The sequence below is a fragment of the Cynoglossus semilaevis genome, chromosome 1 (assembly GCF_000523025.1).
Source record: "Cynoglossus semilaevis isolate Cse_v1.0 chromosome 1, Cse_v1.0, whole genome shotgun sequence".
Lineage (NCBI taxonomy): Eukaryota > Metazoa > Chordata > Actinopteri > Pleuronectiformes > Cynoglossidae > Cynoglossus > Cynoglossus semilaevis.
Window position 1 is genome coordinate 28523534 of NC_024307.1, and position 15119 is coordinate 28538652.

At 46.3% G+C, this 15119-nt stretch overlaps 3 protein-coding genes across 5 annotated transcripts in view; 1 reads left to right on the forward strand and 2 right to left on the reverse strand.

The window, feature by feature from the left end:
- LOC103389434 (early growth response protein 4-like) overlaps nucleotides 1-1617 on the reverse strand; it is a 5548-nt gene extending 3931 nt beyond the window's left edge. The window contains exons 1-2 of the mRNA XM_025060852.1: nucleotides 351-1617; nucleotides 50-264 (exon numbers count right to left, since the gene is read on the reverse strand). Coding sequence (XP_024916620.1) covers nucleotides 50-264; nucleotides 351-462 — 327 coding nt within the window. The 5' untranslated portion in view covers nucleotides 463-1617. The remainder of the gene's footprint in view (nucleotides 1-49; nucleotides 265-350) is intronic.
- Nucleotides 1618-1759: 142 nt separating this feature from the next.
- Nucleotides 1760-6731, forward strand: cyp17a2 (cytochrome P450, family 17, subfamily A, polypeptide 2). 2 transcript variants are annotated; one of them, NM_001297587.1, is given in 10 exon segments: nucleotides 2599-2874; nucleotides 3009-3129; nucleotides 3237-3375; nucleotides 3525-3754; nucleotides 3888-3974; nucleotides 4257-4457; nucleotides 4807-4811; nucleotides 4813-4971; nucleotides 5201-5304; nucleotides 5387-6125. In NM_001297587.1, coding segments are annotated over 10 exon segments (1569 nt in total). In that variant the 5' UTR covers nucleotides 2599-2617; the 3' UTR covers nucleotides 5653-6125.
- Nucleotides 6732-8333: 1602 nt separating this feature from the next.
- On the reverse strand, nucleotides 8334-15072 carry LOC103389448 (mucin-5AC-like). Of its 2 annotated transcripts, none has more exons than XM_008324860.3 (5): nucleotides 14868-15072; nucleotides 13256-13808; nucleotides 12894-13055; nucleotides 12556-12760; nucleotides 8334-12223 (listed from the first exon to the last, which is right to left on the reverse strand). In XM_008324860.3, the coding sequence occupies exons 2-5, from the start codon at nucleotides 13398-13400 to the stop codon at nucleotides 10264-10266; spliced, it is 2472 nt and encodes an 823-aa protein (XP_008323082.1). In that variant the 5' UTR covers nucleotides 13401-13808; nucleotides 14868-15072; the 3' UTR covers nucleotides 8334-10263. The 2 variants fall into 2 exon arrangements, with proteins under 2 accessions (XP_008323082.1, XP_016889347.1); XM_017033858.2 differs by having other exon boundaries at nucleotides 14796-15072.
- Between the last annotated feature and the right edge of the window lie 47 nt (nucleotides 15073-15119).

A 15119-nucleotide genomic window follows, 5' to 3' on the forward strand; every position in this document is an offset into this window, starting at 1 on the left:
CTCCCGCCTCCTCCTGACGATCCTCCTGCTGCTGCTGCTGCTGCTCCACCTCGGTGCAGATGCCCACGATCTCCGTGATCATGGTGAGGATGGCGTCCGCGGTGCTGCTTAGTCCTGCAGGAGTAGGTGATGGAGGCGGTGGAGGATGCTGCTCCGTGAAAAAGGTACCGGAGTAGCCGAGTGACGGAGATAGAGTGTCCGAGGAGCAGTCGCTGAAGTCGGAGAAGAAGTCCGAGTCGGATGCGTCGGTGCCTGGAGAGAAGACTGGAGGGGGAGAAAGAGGGGGCGTTAGTGTCATTACATAACAATAACAACACTCGACGTGCACACATGCACACGCATGTACATACCTTGACAGAAGGGTGAGTCCACAGAGTCACAGTCCGTCACGTCACTCGGACACGGACCCTCGCTGTCCACCCAGAACTCCGACAGGAAGCTGTCCTCACTCTTCAGAAGCATGTCGGGAAATTCCTAGTCAGTTTAAATCCCAAGTCCCGGTTCTGGTTCTAGTCCTGTCCTTGTCCTCAGTGAGAGGTTCCTCCTGATGCTGAGGATGGGGAGGCTGTGCCTGCTTTTATAGGCTCCGTCTCCATGGTAACTCCAGGCTTCCCTGATTGGCCGGCGTCACAGTGAGGGATTCCCGCCGCTGAGCTCTGCGCAGCTGCCCATACATGGTCGGCTTCCGGTTCTGACGGCGGGTATCCCCATACCATAAAAGGACAGACGGGAAAGTAGACGTAGCAGAGAAGGGAGAGCAGAGAGAGGGAGTGAGGGGTATTCCTTCACTGCGGCAGAAAGAGAGAGAGACATGACAGCACACACTAACAGAGAGAGAGAGAGAGAGAGAGAGAGAGAGAAGGAATGTGATGGAGGAATAATGGAAAACCAACACATACATGATGGAGGGATAATAAAGGAGGCGTGGAAAAGTGATGGATGGAGTTATAGGAGATTGGGCTGTGGGAGTGATGGATAGTGATGTAGTGATAGAGGGGTGAAGCAGTGATGGACAGCAGGTTATGAAAGAGTGAGAGAACGTGAGAATGGAGGAGAGAGGAAGGAGTGGCATAGAGGGGGTGGGATGGGAAGGAGTGATTGATAAAAGGTGGAGGTATAATGATGGAGTGACAGCAGAGAGGTGGAAAACACAGATAAGAACAACAGGAGGAAACAACAACATGAAGAACTGTGTGGATGGACACAACAACAACAGAGAGGTGGAGTGAGGAAAAGTTGTTGTTGTTGTTGTTTGTCAGTTGATGTCAAAGCAGTCACAGACAACGTTTGACTCTACATTTAAAAGCCATCTCAGATGAGCTCTGATTGTATAACACTGACCCAGATAGACCGTGGAATTGACCATGTTGTCAGAACAGCAGCTCAGACACGTGAGAAGGAGGAGACCCGGCGACTGATCAGCTGCTCCATCAGGTTACCTAACAGCTGATTGATATTTCAGGTCATCAGCTGACGACTGTGATGAGGAAGAAGGACAGAACTAAACACAGTCGCTTTCCTACTTCTTCTTGTGTCGCACTGAGGCGGTAGACTTCAGCACCATGGACAGCTCTGCAGTGCTGCAGAGAGAGAGAGAGAGGAAGAGAGGGGTGAGAGGGAGAGATAGAGACACAGGGGGAGAGAGGGGGTGAGACAGAGGGGAGAAAGAGAAGGTGAAAGATGAAGAGAGGTTAGAGAGGGAGAGGTGGGAGGGAGGGAGAAATGATAAAAGGGGGACACAGGTGAGAGAGAAGAGGGAAGACGGTGAGAAGGGGAGTCAGGGAAAGTGATGGAGGGAGAGAGAGGAGGGGAGGTAAACAGGGAGACAAGTAGAGACAGAGGAATAGAGGGAAACAGACAAGGGGGAGAGGAGGGTGAAGGAAAGAATGGGAGAGAGAGAGAGAGAGAGAGAGAGAGAGAGAGAAGTGGTTGAGAGACATTGACACATCACAGCTCCACATTCCTGAACATTTCTACTCAGCGGCTGTAATCTAGTCGCCATAGCAACTGGGACAGGTCTGCCTGTTCTGTGGAACAGAAGTAAAACACAAAGTTAATCTGGATTACAATTTCTTTGGGATTCAGGAAAGTACTCTAATGCACAGATTGTTATTCTGTGTTTCATGAACTTCACAGGTCAGACCAACATGAACAGACGAAGACGACCACGGGACACACGCAAAAACAAGAAACAACCAAAACCAAAAACACAAAACAGCAAAAGAGACATTTAAACACATACGATATAACACAGAGAGACGAGGTCAACAGCAAAATACGACAGCAGAGGAAACTCACAAACTACATTACATTTACATTGATATAAAACCAGATAAAACTGGTCACAAAGAGAAATAAAAACATCAAAAAGTACAAATCCAGAATAATGACTGACAATGTTGTTTTTGTAAAAGTCAGTGAAGAAGAGTAAGAATAACAGAGAGAAACATACTGTTTGTTTTAAGGTCACAGTGATAAAACACATGAAGGCCGAGGAGGAGACACACACACACACACACACACAGACCTCAGACCTCTCCAAGGTTCCTCCCTCAGATAAAAACCACTGCCTCCTCTCTGCTCCTTTTTCACCTCACTCTGGTCTGCTCTCTTTGTCATGTTCACTCATCTCCTCTCCTGTCTCCTTCTCTCCTCCTCCTCCTCTCCTTTCTTCCTCATTCTCCTCTCCCTCGTCCTGCTGGTCATCTTATACCTATTCGGCCGTGGCTCCTTCTCCTCCTCCTCCTCCTCACCTCTACCAAACACTGCAGGAGGTTCCATCCCGTGCTTGCCACGGCTGCCTCTCCTCGGCAGCCTCCCGTGGCTGAGCCAGCACCTCCCACCGCACCTCCTCTTCTGCAAACTCTCTCACAGGTCAGAAACAAATGAGAACAAATAAAAATGTTAAAAACTGCTAAACTTAAACTTAAAGCCATAAACAGCCAAATCCTCTGGAGGAAGGTTCTTTACAGGTAGTTTGACAACTCTATCATAACTGTGTGTTTCAGATACGGTTCTCTGTTTGGGTTCTACCTGGGTCCTTACTACACCCTGGTGGTCAACAACCATCATCACGCCCGAGAAGTTCTACTGCAGAGAGGAAGAGACTTTGCTGGACGACCCAGGATGGTGAGAGTTAGACCAGAACCTAGAAGTCCTGTCAGACCACAGGGGGACCTCAGAGATTCTCAACTGTTCTTTTTATTTCTTTGTGCGTTTCCATCTGTGGCCACCAGGTGACGACTGATCTTCTGACCAGAGGAGGTAAAGACATCGCCTTCTCGGATTATTCTTCTCTGTGGAAACTTCACCGACGTCTGGTCCATAACTCCTTCACTCTGTTCGGAGAAGGGAGCAGTCGACTGCAGGACATTGGTCTGATCACAACCACATTTTCATGCTTATATTTCATTACTTTAGATGCATACTGAACCACATTTAGCTAGTTTGGCTAACCTTTAGCTACCAAGGGCTCAGTAATGAAACTGCTGTTTGACTTGCTGTCATCTTTCTGTGACTCTCAGTTCTGTCCTCTGTGGACGGTTTGTGTGCTGAGCTATTGTCCAGCACAGGGAGTGCTTTTGACCCCGCTCCCGCGATCACCAGGGCTATTACTAATGTGGTGTGCAAGCTGGTGTTTAGCGCCACCTACGAGCCTGGTGACGCCGAGCTGCAGGAGGTGATCCACTACAATGACGGCATTGTGCAGACCATCGCCAGAGGAGGTCTGGTGGACATCTACCCCTGGATGAAGGTAGACCACAGTCCTGACCTGAATCCTAGGACTGAGGAGAAAGAAAGATTACATCACTACCTTCAAGTCTTACTTGAAATGTCTTGAATGTAGACGTTAGCTTTGAGTGTCCTTCTCTGTCCTTCACGTCCAGGTCTTTCCAAACAAGTCACTGACCAAACTGAAGGACTGCATCTACATCAGAGACAGACTGCTGACTCGCAAACTTGAGGAGCACAAGGTAACACAAACACAGCCAAGGTTGATGTTTGTTTGCTCCCCACACCAAAGTCCATTAAGAAAGTCAAGGGTTTAAGCTGACAGAGACGGGAGGTGCTGGCCCACTGCTGCCTCCTATGGTCAGTTTGTGTCCTTGAGGTCTATTTCAGGAAAGAATTTTAAACAGTGAAGTCACTAAAATAACACATTTGAACAGAACAGTGAAGGCAGCGGTCTAGTCCTCACTGCTGTGTGCCAAGGTGAAAAAATGACTGATTTTATAATGGACTTTCGTGTCATCCAGGCATCACTAAGTGATGGTGACCCCCGTGACCTTCTGGATGCCTTGCTGAAGGGTCAAACAGCAAGGTCAACAGGTTCACAGGATGAGCAGATATCAGATGACCACGTTCTGATGACCGCAGCCGAGGCATTTGGAGCCGGAGTGGAGACCACGTCAACCACACTGCTATGGATTCTGGCCTATCTGCTGCACCATCCGGAGGTGAAAATGTGAACTGCAGTTTACTCAGAGCTACATCACAATTAATTGGGGTCTCAGGTTATTTTGCTTTTGTGGTTATTTTTAGAATTCTTTTGTTCTCTTTCAACAGTTTCTGGCTGAGGTTAATTAACACTGTGTGTACTTCATTAATTTATTTTCACTCACCCCCACGACGCTGCAAAGGAAAAAGCTATAGCTAACAGACGGACTACAGTTTAGTTCAAAGATTTCTGTAGATGTTAAACTCCTTTCAGATGATGTAATAATGACTTGACGGTTCCATTCTGAACTTGAATCTGTGTTTCGTGGCTCATACATTACACTGCACTGGTCCCTGCTCTTTCACCAGGTGCAGTGTGCAGCAGGAACTGGACGAACAGGTGGGCAGTGAACGGGCAGTGAACATGTCCGACCGTGGGCGTCTGCCGTACCTGGACTGTGTCATCAATGAGGGCATGAGGATCCGTCCAGTCAGCCCAGTCCTGATCCCACATATGGCCATGACCAACAGCAGGTAACTAACACAGAAATACACAAAACACTAAGACCTGATGTAAATGTCCCAATGAATTTGGTACAAACTGATAAAAATGAAAATATTTAAAAAATACTTCTGATTAAATTTAAAGCTGAAAGTTTGACCAAATTCAGATGAAAATGAAGTAAAAGATTTGGTCGTGTTGAAGTTTGGCTAAGACACTGACTAATTTCCTCAAAGTTCTCTCTCTCTCGCTCCATTGCAGTATTGGAGGTCACTCTATCCCACGTGGGACCCGCGTTTTGGTGAACATGTGGTCAATTCATCATGACCCACATCACTGGGACAAACCAGACCTTTTCACCCCAGGTAAATTACAATGACATATTTTTAACCCACATTTATATTTTAAATAAACCATAATTTTTCTTCCTTTTCCTCATTTTGACAGAGCGTTTCCTGGACGCCAACGGCCAGCGAGCCACGCCCTCCTGCTTCCTGCCCTTTGGGGCGGGGCCTCGAGTCTGTGTTGGTGAATCTTTGGCCAGACTAGAGCTCTTCCTCTTCCTGTCATCACTGCTGCAGCGAATCAGCTTTAAACTGCCTGATGGGGCTTCCCCACCCAACCTCCAGGGGCGGCTGGGAGTGGTACTGCAGCCGTTACCCTATAAGGTCACCGTTAGTCCACGACTGGGCTGGGAGGGCGGGGCAAAGTAGATTAGTTGCATTTTGTTCCAGCAAAGTTTCCAGCATTAAGTTAGAAAATAATTTTTACCTCAAGTATACATTCTGCAATTATGTAGTAGTATAAAGAGCTAATTAGTAGTGCTGATAATTAACTGAAGCAATTAGGCAAATTCTTCCGAATAAATCACTCATTAAAATGAACAATTCTGCTAATGAATAATTTAACAAAATATAGTCAAATATAAACAAATATGAAGCAAAGTGAATGTTAGCTCACAACTGTTGAGGACTTTGTAGACTCACTCTAATCAGATGAAGGGTTGAGACTAATTAGCATTAGCAGCATGAAGGCTAACTCAAAGAAGTCATGTACAAATTTAATATAGACCATTTTGGTTTTTTGAAGCTATTTCAGGTTAAATTCACAGACCAGTGTATTAGTAAATAGACGTGAATCCAATTCAACACTTTTTTGAGCTTTAAAATAAATCTGATGACGATGATGTTTTGTTTGTTTTACTTTGGACAAAGAAAGACTGACATGACTTGACAGATTTTATTCAGTATACCTTCACACACTGTTAGAACAGGCTGGTTTAGTTAGGTCTCACGCGCACACACACACACACACACATACATACACACACACGCAGACGTGCTTCCACACAGAGCCAAACACATGAATAATTAGATAATACTAATAATTATCATCAATATATCATAGGATTTTTAAAAGTCAATTTCTTCTCTGTCGCCTCTCTGACTGTGACAGGAAGGACCACAGAGAAGAGACCAGACGAAAATCATTTTCAAAACGTGGCAATGTTGTCAAACACCACAGGTGGAGCTGTTTCTGAACTACCTGTTGACAAATGAGCCAAAATAAGGCAATAATACAGAGTTCTCTACAGTTTGACTGGATTCATGTCAGAAGAAAATGATCTCTTCTTCTCACCAACTGTGGCTAAAGTCTCAGCTTCATAACCAACGCCAGCATTTCCAAATGTATCCACATCTGAGTCCAAACCTGCCCTGTCCTTATGAATCCAGTCAAAGCAAACCTCTGTTCAAAGACTGTTTGTACAAAGTTGTGATGAACAACCAAAAAACCAAAGACAAAAAAATGTTCAGACCGGAACTCCAAGAGAAAGGGAAGGGAACCCCAACACCAGCCTCGAGTCTTGTCCTCTAATCATCTCCTCAAGACTTCTGTCCCTGAACATCTCACAGCACAAACTGTGTTGACGTCTGAGTCCGTGCTGGGGTTCATCTACAGGGAAGGGAACCCCAACACTGGCCACATTAGATCTTTGTGCTGTCACTCTGCACACGGACTGACTCCATTTCCCATGAAGCCTCAAACATCAACTCAGACATCAACTCAAAGAGTTCTGCTTGTTGCATTCTTCCAAAGAAACAACCTTTTGGAATTCTCATTGTTGGGGGACATGGAGTGCAGTCCTGTCCACCAGTTGCTGTGAGATTATCTAGATAAAATTCCCCTGGTTGATTTTCGTTTTTGAGGCTGATTCCGAGAACCAAAATGAGCCTTTGAGAACCGATGGCTACGGACACAGTTCCAGACGCTTTGGCAGACATCCATTCAAAAAGCTCACACCCACGCAGAGCGCTAACAGCGCCATCTAATGCTAGGTAATAACAGTTGTCAAGTAGAAATGGCACTCTTAAACCATGTAGATATATAACCTTATTAGTTTAGGTAAACAAAAAAATACACCATCAACCACAACATTGACCACAACATCTACGGCTCGGTGTCACCGTTGAGCGTTCTGGAGGTGGTTCCTCAGCCTCTGCGACCTTCTCAGTCCCAGTCCACAGGCACCATGTTGACCTGTTTCAATCTCACTTGTGACCTGGGGCTCAATGTAATCAATTTACGAAAGTCCTCTCAGTCCAGACAGGCTTAGGGCCCAATGTGTCCACCAGGGGACATAGAGGAGACTCCAATTCAACAAAAATCAGGTTGTTGTAGAACAAAGTCGGTCTCGTGGACATAACATCCAATCAGTCTGATGTTCAACCACTCATTTCTGTATCGTCCTCTCCATAGCAGGACATCGTCTCTCTTGACAAAGTCCATCTTTCGTCCGTTCGCAAATTAATTCCCGCAGTTTTTTTCAGAACAACTACGTTTGTGTTGTAATGCAGCATGGAATCAGGGATTCAATTTCATTCAGTGTCTTTAACCAGAGCAGGATTTATAATACAGGAAAGCAAAACAATGGTCAGGTGACCACATGAAGAAAAAAAATTAGATTTACTATGAATCATTTTCCTTGACTGTGTTCTTTCAAAGGGGTCAACCAGCCAAAAATAATAAAGTTCAAATACATTTTAGATTGTGTCATTTCCTGTAAGCTTCCTGGACTAACATGTGGACGTCCTGTGAGTACTGTCTAATCTTCTAGATCTATCTGGATCAAACAAGCCAAGAAGGTTGGAGCCCTGTTGGTTTACCCATCAGAGCATCCACTCCTAAACCCGTTAGTAGTGGCGCCCCCGAAATGTTTTTGTGAAAAGCCAGGAAAAATGTTTTGTTTTTTAATCGGTCACCCCCGTCTGGTCCCTGTGTCCCGCCGTCTCCCCTCTCTCCTACACCCCCTGTTAATAAATGCACACAAAACATAACTACATGTGGTTTTCTGAAAGACAGCATCGGGAGCAGATGGGTAGGGGGGGGGTTTGAACTCTGGGGGTGCCACCGTTCTACAGTCACGTTAGGCGTTGTGATGCAGCTCTAGTTTAAGGTTGTTTTGTTTTGCCTTCAGGTCAAGCTGTTAGTCTACAACGATGTCCAAAAACTGGTAAAGACTCTAGACTGGACCTGCTGATGAAAAATCCTCCTAATCACTAATTCAGACTCTAGGTTGGTAAGAAATACACCAGCATGTACAATACAAATGTTACTAACACTCTGTCATTGACAAAATATACTCTACCTTAGTGTCTTTCTGTCACAAAATATCAATATTATGGACACGCCTATGGAGCTAACATTGAACAAAACATTAATATATTAGAAGGGACTAAAAATCAACTGGCTCCAGGTCTGATCCTGGAGGAGATTCACTGCTGTTGGGTTTTTTGAAGTGACTTTCTCTCATTCATCACCAGAACAGAGGATTCTAGAATCAGCTGTGAATCAAGAGTGGAGTCCAGGCCTGAACGTCTTTTCTGTTTGTCAAGTTTTCGCTGTGCTGCATGTGACCTCCAATCAGGGAAAGAAGACAAAGACGGTGATGATGCTGTGTTGCCTCTTCTGTTTGCTGCTTTGTTTCTGACTAACAGCAGCCATTGTTTGTACTTTGCTCTGCCGACGCACAGTAAACCTCCTGGACCGCCCCCCCCCACTGATCGGAAACCTTCCACAGACGTCTGACGAAGTTTCTGTCAGATCTAAGGATTTGCATCAACACCTACTGCAACACTGCCTTCACGACAGTCTTCTACGTCAAGCCGTCCTGGCTGATGAACCAATGAATCAGCTTTATTCTGTCAGTCAATGTGATTCATCCTCCCACATCTGTCGCTCTGATACCACAAAGATGGACAGTTCATCCCTGGGATGGTTTGAAACGTTCGTCATCGGGCAACAACTCCGCTGATAAACCTTTGACTATTTCGGGCTTTTCTCTACTTGTTGACGAACGGATGACAACAAGATGTATATATACATATACATAAGTATATATATATATATATATATATATGAATGTTAACAATGTGGCCTTTTACTGCACCTGAGGACAGGTCGACTGACTGAACCCTGGTCTGAAAACAGCCAAAAATGTCAATAAATATGAAATGTGGTTTAAATGTTAGCTTTAACATTCACAAGAAGCTATAAGTTAGCTACAAGTGAGGTCAACAGTAACTAATGCCACAGCAGCAGTCAGGAGAGAAAGCCAGAGAGTCACAAATACAGGGAAAATACTGCATTTACCCAATTATAAAACAGCAAAATGGATGAATTCAGCTTAAAGAAAGAACAATGATTAAATGAATAAACTTCATGAAAAACCTGCTGTGCAGAACAAGGATTTCTCAAGGAAACCAAATTTTTCAGGGGGGCAGATCATAACACTGAATTGACGGGTTTACCAGTGGAGTTTTATCATATTCACCACCAGAGACGTCCTATTTCTTGCACTCATGGTATGTTTGAGTGTTTCAGGGAGTTTCTCTGTGATGAGGAATCTCTGGGTGCGACTTCACTTCCCCTTCTTCTCACAGCTTTTCCTCTCCAGTCTCACTCTTTCAGGATCAGAACCCGCAGCAGGCTTTTCTGCCTTTTCCACTACATTTTAGAAAATGCCGAGGGCTGTAGGTAAAAAAAAACCGTAAAGCTCAGAGGCACATGATCACCTCCCCTACTCTTGGTCCTCCTTGAATCTCATTAGGCCGAGGCCCAGAACCACAGACCAATAAAATCCCAGTGTTGAATTCATGACTCCTGTTGTTTGTTCCAACACTCGCTCCATATTCTATGTGCCGACTGAGACCTTGATCACCAAACTTGTCAAACTCCCAGGTTCCAGAACATTCTCAAACACAGTTCAATGTTCTCCGTGTCAAGTGCTTGTATGACCCGAGGTTTGACCCGCCCACTTCTGTCAATCAGACTCTTTCCATGACAATGACGACCTCACCACAGTCATCTGATGATGCAGTGGTGGATGATGGGTTGCACCGGGTCAGGTCTTCCACAGTGGTCATGTGACCTCTGGCAGGACAGTCAATGCTATCGTGGAGATCAGAGCCTCCGTTTTCTTTCTTGTTCCTTTCCCCCGTACCCCCTTCTCCTCTGCAAGCCTTATCCTTCACCTTCTTTTCCTCTTCCTCTTCGTCATCATCTTCTTCCTTCTCAACCCGACAACGACACACTTCGATTCCTGAATCGCCCGTCAGCCGTCTGTGTCTGTACTGGCTCTCGTCTGCCCCCATGTCATCGTCTTCGTCCTCTTCGTTGTCTTCTTCCTGCTCCTCCTCGTCCTCATCCTCCCAGTTAGGAGGTCCAGGTTCAAAAACATCAACGCAGGGTGAAAAGAGAGTCTGTTTTGGGGGGGACTGAGTGGTACGAGGCGAAGGTGAGAGCGAAGACGCGTGGCCAGAGGAAGAACCTCCTTTTTCAGATTGGTGCAGGGCATTGATGGGATCCAGAAGAAAACCAGGTGCAAGGGTGGTGGCGGGGAGGGCAGAAGGAAAGGAGGGGAAAGGAGGAGATGGTAAGGAGGAGGGTGAGGAAAGGGCTGAAGTTGGGGACTGGACAGGAGTAAACACAGATTCTGAATCAACTGTTATGGCAGGGGGAGGGGAAGAGGAGGCAGAAGAAGGGAAGGTGATCAGAGGAGCAGAAGCAGATGAGGAGCCTGATCCAGCCTGGCCTTTTGATTGTAATGGACCAATAATGTCTGACTTTGACAACTGAGCGAGGACGGAACAAGGACCCAATTCACCTGCTAATGTGCCTGGATCTTGACCAGTTGTAACAGCAGCAGAAACCCCTGCGCGCTGGGACAAATCTGACAGCGGGCCCAGAGGAACCTGGGTAATAACAGACTCAGGTGACAGCCCCTGGCGTTTGAGGGGAGCAAATGTTGGGGACATGGCTGCTGAGTCGGTGGGAAGGCCCCCACACGGAGTAAGAACAGGACTAAATGCAGAGTGTGGATCATTTGAAGGGGTCAGTTCTGAATTTTGGTTAAGGTTTACAGGTACTGAATCTCCAGCCTGATTTGTAGGCACTGGCACTGGAGTTACCGTATGGTTTGAAGATACTATGACAGGAGCTTTGAGAGGGTTTGAAGCTGCTGGTATTGGGACAAGGCTAGGACTGGGGTCCAGAAGTGGAGGACCAGGAGAATCTGTAATCAGAGCCAACGTTCTTTCAACTTCTGCTAAGGTTGGACTACTGGGAAGGCTGGCTGTACAAAAAGTTCTTGTTGAATGAAGGGTGTCTGGGGTAAGGTTGACTCCTGGTCTATCACAAGTACTTTCTGTTGGGGACGGAACACTGAATGTCGAAGAGGGTTGTGGAGCAGATGTCATTTCGTGGCCACCAGCTTCGCCTTCAACGCTTACATTATGGTTGCAGGGAAGTGGTGCATCATGGACGTTTGGACTAGGCATACTAGAGCTACAGGTGCTGGCTAGAGGGGTACAAGGTTTAGTATCCAGCTGTTGCTTGGCAGGAGACGTGGTTCCAAGAGGAAGGTCCCCCTCTGATCCAGGAGAGGGTGAAGGCTGCGGGGAAGCCCCCCGAGTGACAACGGCAACAGTAACAGTCTGTGTGGGAACCGATGTGTCACTGACAACGGGTTCCTGAGCTCTGGCAGAATCAGCTTCGCTGATGTCCACGGCAACAGAGTCTGCAGTTCTTTCAGACGCTGACTGGTTTTCAGTGACTTCCAAACAGGAAGCCACAGTAGTAATTCTTTCCAAGGTGAGGTCAAGGGTAAGGGGGGCAGCCTCACTGGGGGTGGATGCGTGGCTTGTGTCAGTCTCGTAGGTGACAGGCGCTGATAGGGAAGAGCTACATGGAGAGGAGGGACAGCAGGAGTCGCAGGAGCAACTGGAGCTGGGGAGAAAGTAGATGAATTCATAATGACTTTGTAGGTGAAACCAAACAGAAAAACAGATAGCTCATCTTAACAATGTGTCCACAAAGGTGCACTGTTGGTAGACATGTCTCTTCCATGTCCATTAAATGTCAGAACACAGGACTTGTTGATCCTCCTCAGTCAGAAAAATTAAATTTTAATGTGAAAACTTTTGTAAAGATTCACTTCAGTGACACCAAATGACCACAAGAGGCAGCAGTGGAACCACAGGTTGTGTTGACCTTTTGTAAAACATAATCACATGTCCTTTTACTGAAGGTGTACTACAGCAGCAGCAGCACTGACCCACCTGTTGTCCGAGCTGAGGGAGGACGGTCCATCGCTGAACGGGTGGTGCAGCAGCGGGCCATGCTGTGTCAGTAGGTGGGGGTCGACGGTGCGCGGCGGCTGTGGGTAACGTGGGGCAGTAAAGACAGAGCTGTAGGGTGGAGGAGGCGTTGAAGGTTGAGCTGCGACTTCCTCGTAGGAAGGCAACTTCAGAGATGCTAAGAAACCTGGGGAGGGTGTGTGGGTTAGAGCTCTGAAAAAAAATACTACTAGGTAACTTAAAGACCACTGACAAATTCAAGCACATTACTACCATCACATTGATACAACATGATTAACATTTCTTTGTGCAGGCCTTACTCAGGTCAAGCATGGAGGATGGGTAGGAGTTGGCTCCATGGTAGGCCAGCAGGCTGATCTCTCGCTGCCTCTGCTGCTGCTGGACTCTCAGTTTGGCTCGACGGTGTCTGTAGGCGCAGCAGCAGCTGAACAGGATCAAGAGGGTCCACAGGAGCCAGAACCCTGGACACAAGAGAGAAAGACTTCAAAAACATGCCAAAATAGTGTCCAAAGTAGCTGTCAAAGCTACAAAACTGCTAAGATGGCCCTGGTTAAACACAAATGTTTGGTGTGAGGATACCTGTAGCTGCTAAAGTCACACAGCTACTGTAGCTACCTACAGCAGTTGCTAGCGCTGGATAGTGCTTAAAAAAAGTACTTACACCAGAGTTCGTAGTAGTAAGTACAACATCCACTCTCTCCGCAGCAGTGTCCCGTCTCACACAGGTAACCTCCATTAGCATTGGCCCCAGGACAGTAGCGCGGTCTTCCCAGCAGGGGCAGGCTGCCACCGGAGTGGTACTCCATTGCGCCCCTGCACTTCCAGGATTTAGCCCTGCGCCAGCTCAACTCCCTGCTAACCACTAGCTGCTAACTAAACGTTAGCTGCTAAAACCGGAGATTGCTATTTTTTATCGTTGAACTACATTTTTACATGATTTGTACTTTCTGCTGAATTCGGCATCAAATTAGCTGCTTTATAAGTTAGCCGTTAGCTGTTATGTTAGTAAAGCACAGCTGAAATTATGCAGGTCCACATTGTCCAAGTGAAAGAACTCAGCAACTTTCAACAAAAGTTAACCCTGTTGAATACAGTATGAAGGCTTTCATCACAAAACTACCACTAAATAGCATTGGTGCTAACGTTACAGGCTAACAGCCTGGGGCTGCTGCAGGTGTGGTCAAGCAGTGGCTGGTGGAGCAGGACACGATGGCCTGGAAAGGAACAAAAAAAAAAAGAGGGACAATGAGTAATTGATAAACAGCACAAACAAACACACAACAGAACTGCTTAATATTCATCAGTGCATGGATTCAAACCACAAGTCAACACAAAGCTGCCTCTCTGTCCCAAATAGACAAACAAATAACAAACCTTAAAGGACAAGTTCAGTATCCTTTAGCTGTTGTTTGCTTTCAACATTAAGGGCTACATCTCATTTGTTTTTGTTAAAGGTGAGCCCTCTTGAAAACAAAATATTTTAAACTACTATTTTTCAATTATAATACCCAACAATGGTAAAAAAAAGGATACTCTTGGCTATCTTTTATCTAGACTTGAAGTCTATAAGTAATCATCTGAATAAAGGATTTGATTGGCCAGTTTATTAAACTAACAAATGTGACATAGCTGATGGAGATGTGCTGTGCTGTAGGTATGGCTGATTCTCTATATATGTACATTTCCCATTTGTTCCAGAGATCCAGCCTGTGTGTCTTTGGCTGGTTCCGATGACAGGGGGCGCACACAACACTGCTGTCAGATTTACTCACCGTCTGTCTGTACCTGAAAAACAAACAAACATGTCTCCATCACGTCCCAAAAACGGCTTGAACGAGGACCCAACACTTACAGACACACACACACACACACACACACACACACTGCTGCAGAGTTCACGTCGGTGGTCTGCACAGATTTTTTTCTGCAAGGCCACGGCATGCTGCAGTGTTACACACACACGCACATCAATACTCACAGGCCATGTGTGTGTGTGTCTGAGACGTTAGGGTTAGGACACAACTGCAAACGTATAATAATAATAATATAATACGATATAACATAATACTATATAATATAATATAATAATAAATTATAATAAAATAAACCGTACTATCATAAGGGTGTTTCTAACGCCTTCCCCCTCCAACTGCCAATAACTGTCACATTCTCCGGTTCATCATGAACAACAACAACCGTACCGCTCCCCCCGACCAGCGGTTCCATCCTCATCACTCAACGGGCCTCAGAGCGCCAGTTCTTCTTGTGCTCACCGCGTGTCTGTCGGTGTCTGTCGGTTCCCCAGGAGTGTCGTTCTCCTCCTCCAGAGCTTCTTCCCCCGTAGCTTCCAGCGGTGTCTGACGGTCTACTCTCTCCTCTTCCCCGCCTCCTCGCTCTCCCTCCTCGGTGCGACCCTCCGCCGCCAACCCCGCCGCCATCAGCGCCAAGTGGCAAATCAAGATGCCGCAAAGGGACACCACTAACTTCCGGTCGTTTTTCTAAATGGTAGAATTTCAGAATAAAAG

Coding starts and splice junctions, on each gene's coding strand:
- cyp17a2 (XM_017032652.2), top strand. CDS start 2,618: ATGTTCACTCATCTCCTCTCCTGTCTCCTTCTCTCCTCCTCCTCCTCT. Junction 2,875..3,008: donor TTCTGCAAACTCTCTCACAG/GTCAGAAACAAA, acceptor TGTGTGTTTCAG/ATACGGTTCTCTGTTTGGGT. Junction 4,466..4,806: donor CACCATCCGGAGGTGAAAAT/GTGAACTGCAGT, acceptor CTCTTTCACCAG/GTGCAGTGTGCAGCAGGAAC.
- LOC103389448 (XM_008324860.3), bottom strand. CDS start 13,400: ATGGAGTACCACTCCGGTGGCAGCCTGCCCCTGCTGGGAAGACCGCGC. Junction 12,761..12,893: donor ATCCTCCATGCTTGACCTGA/GTAAGGCCTGCA, acceptor CACCCTCCCCAG/GTTTCTTAGCATCTCTGAAG. Junction 12,224..12,555: donor TCCCTCAGCTCGGACAACAG/GTGGGTCAGTGC, acceptor CTTTCTCCCCAG/CTCCAGTTGCTCCTGCGACT.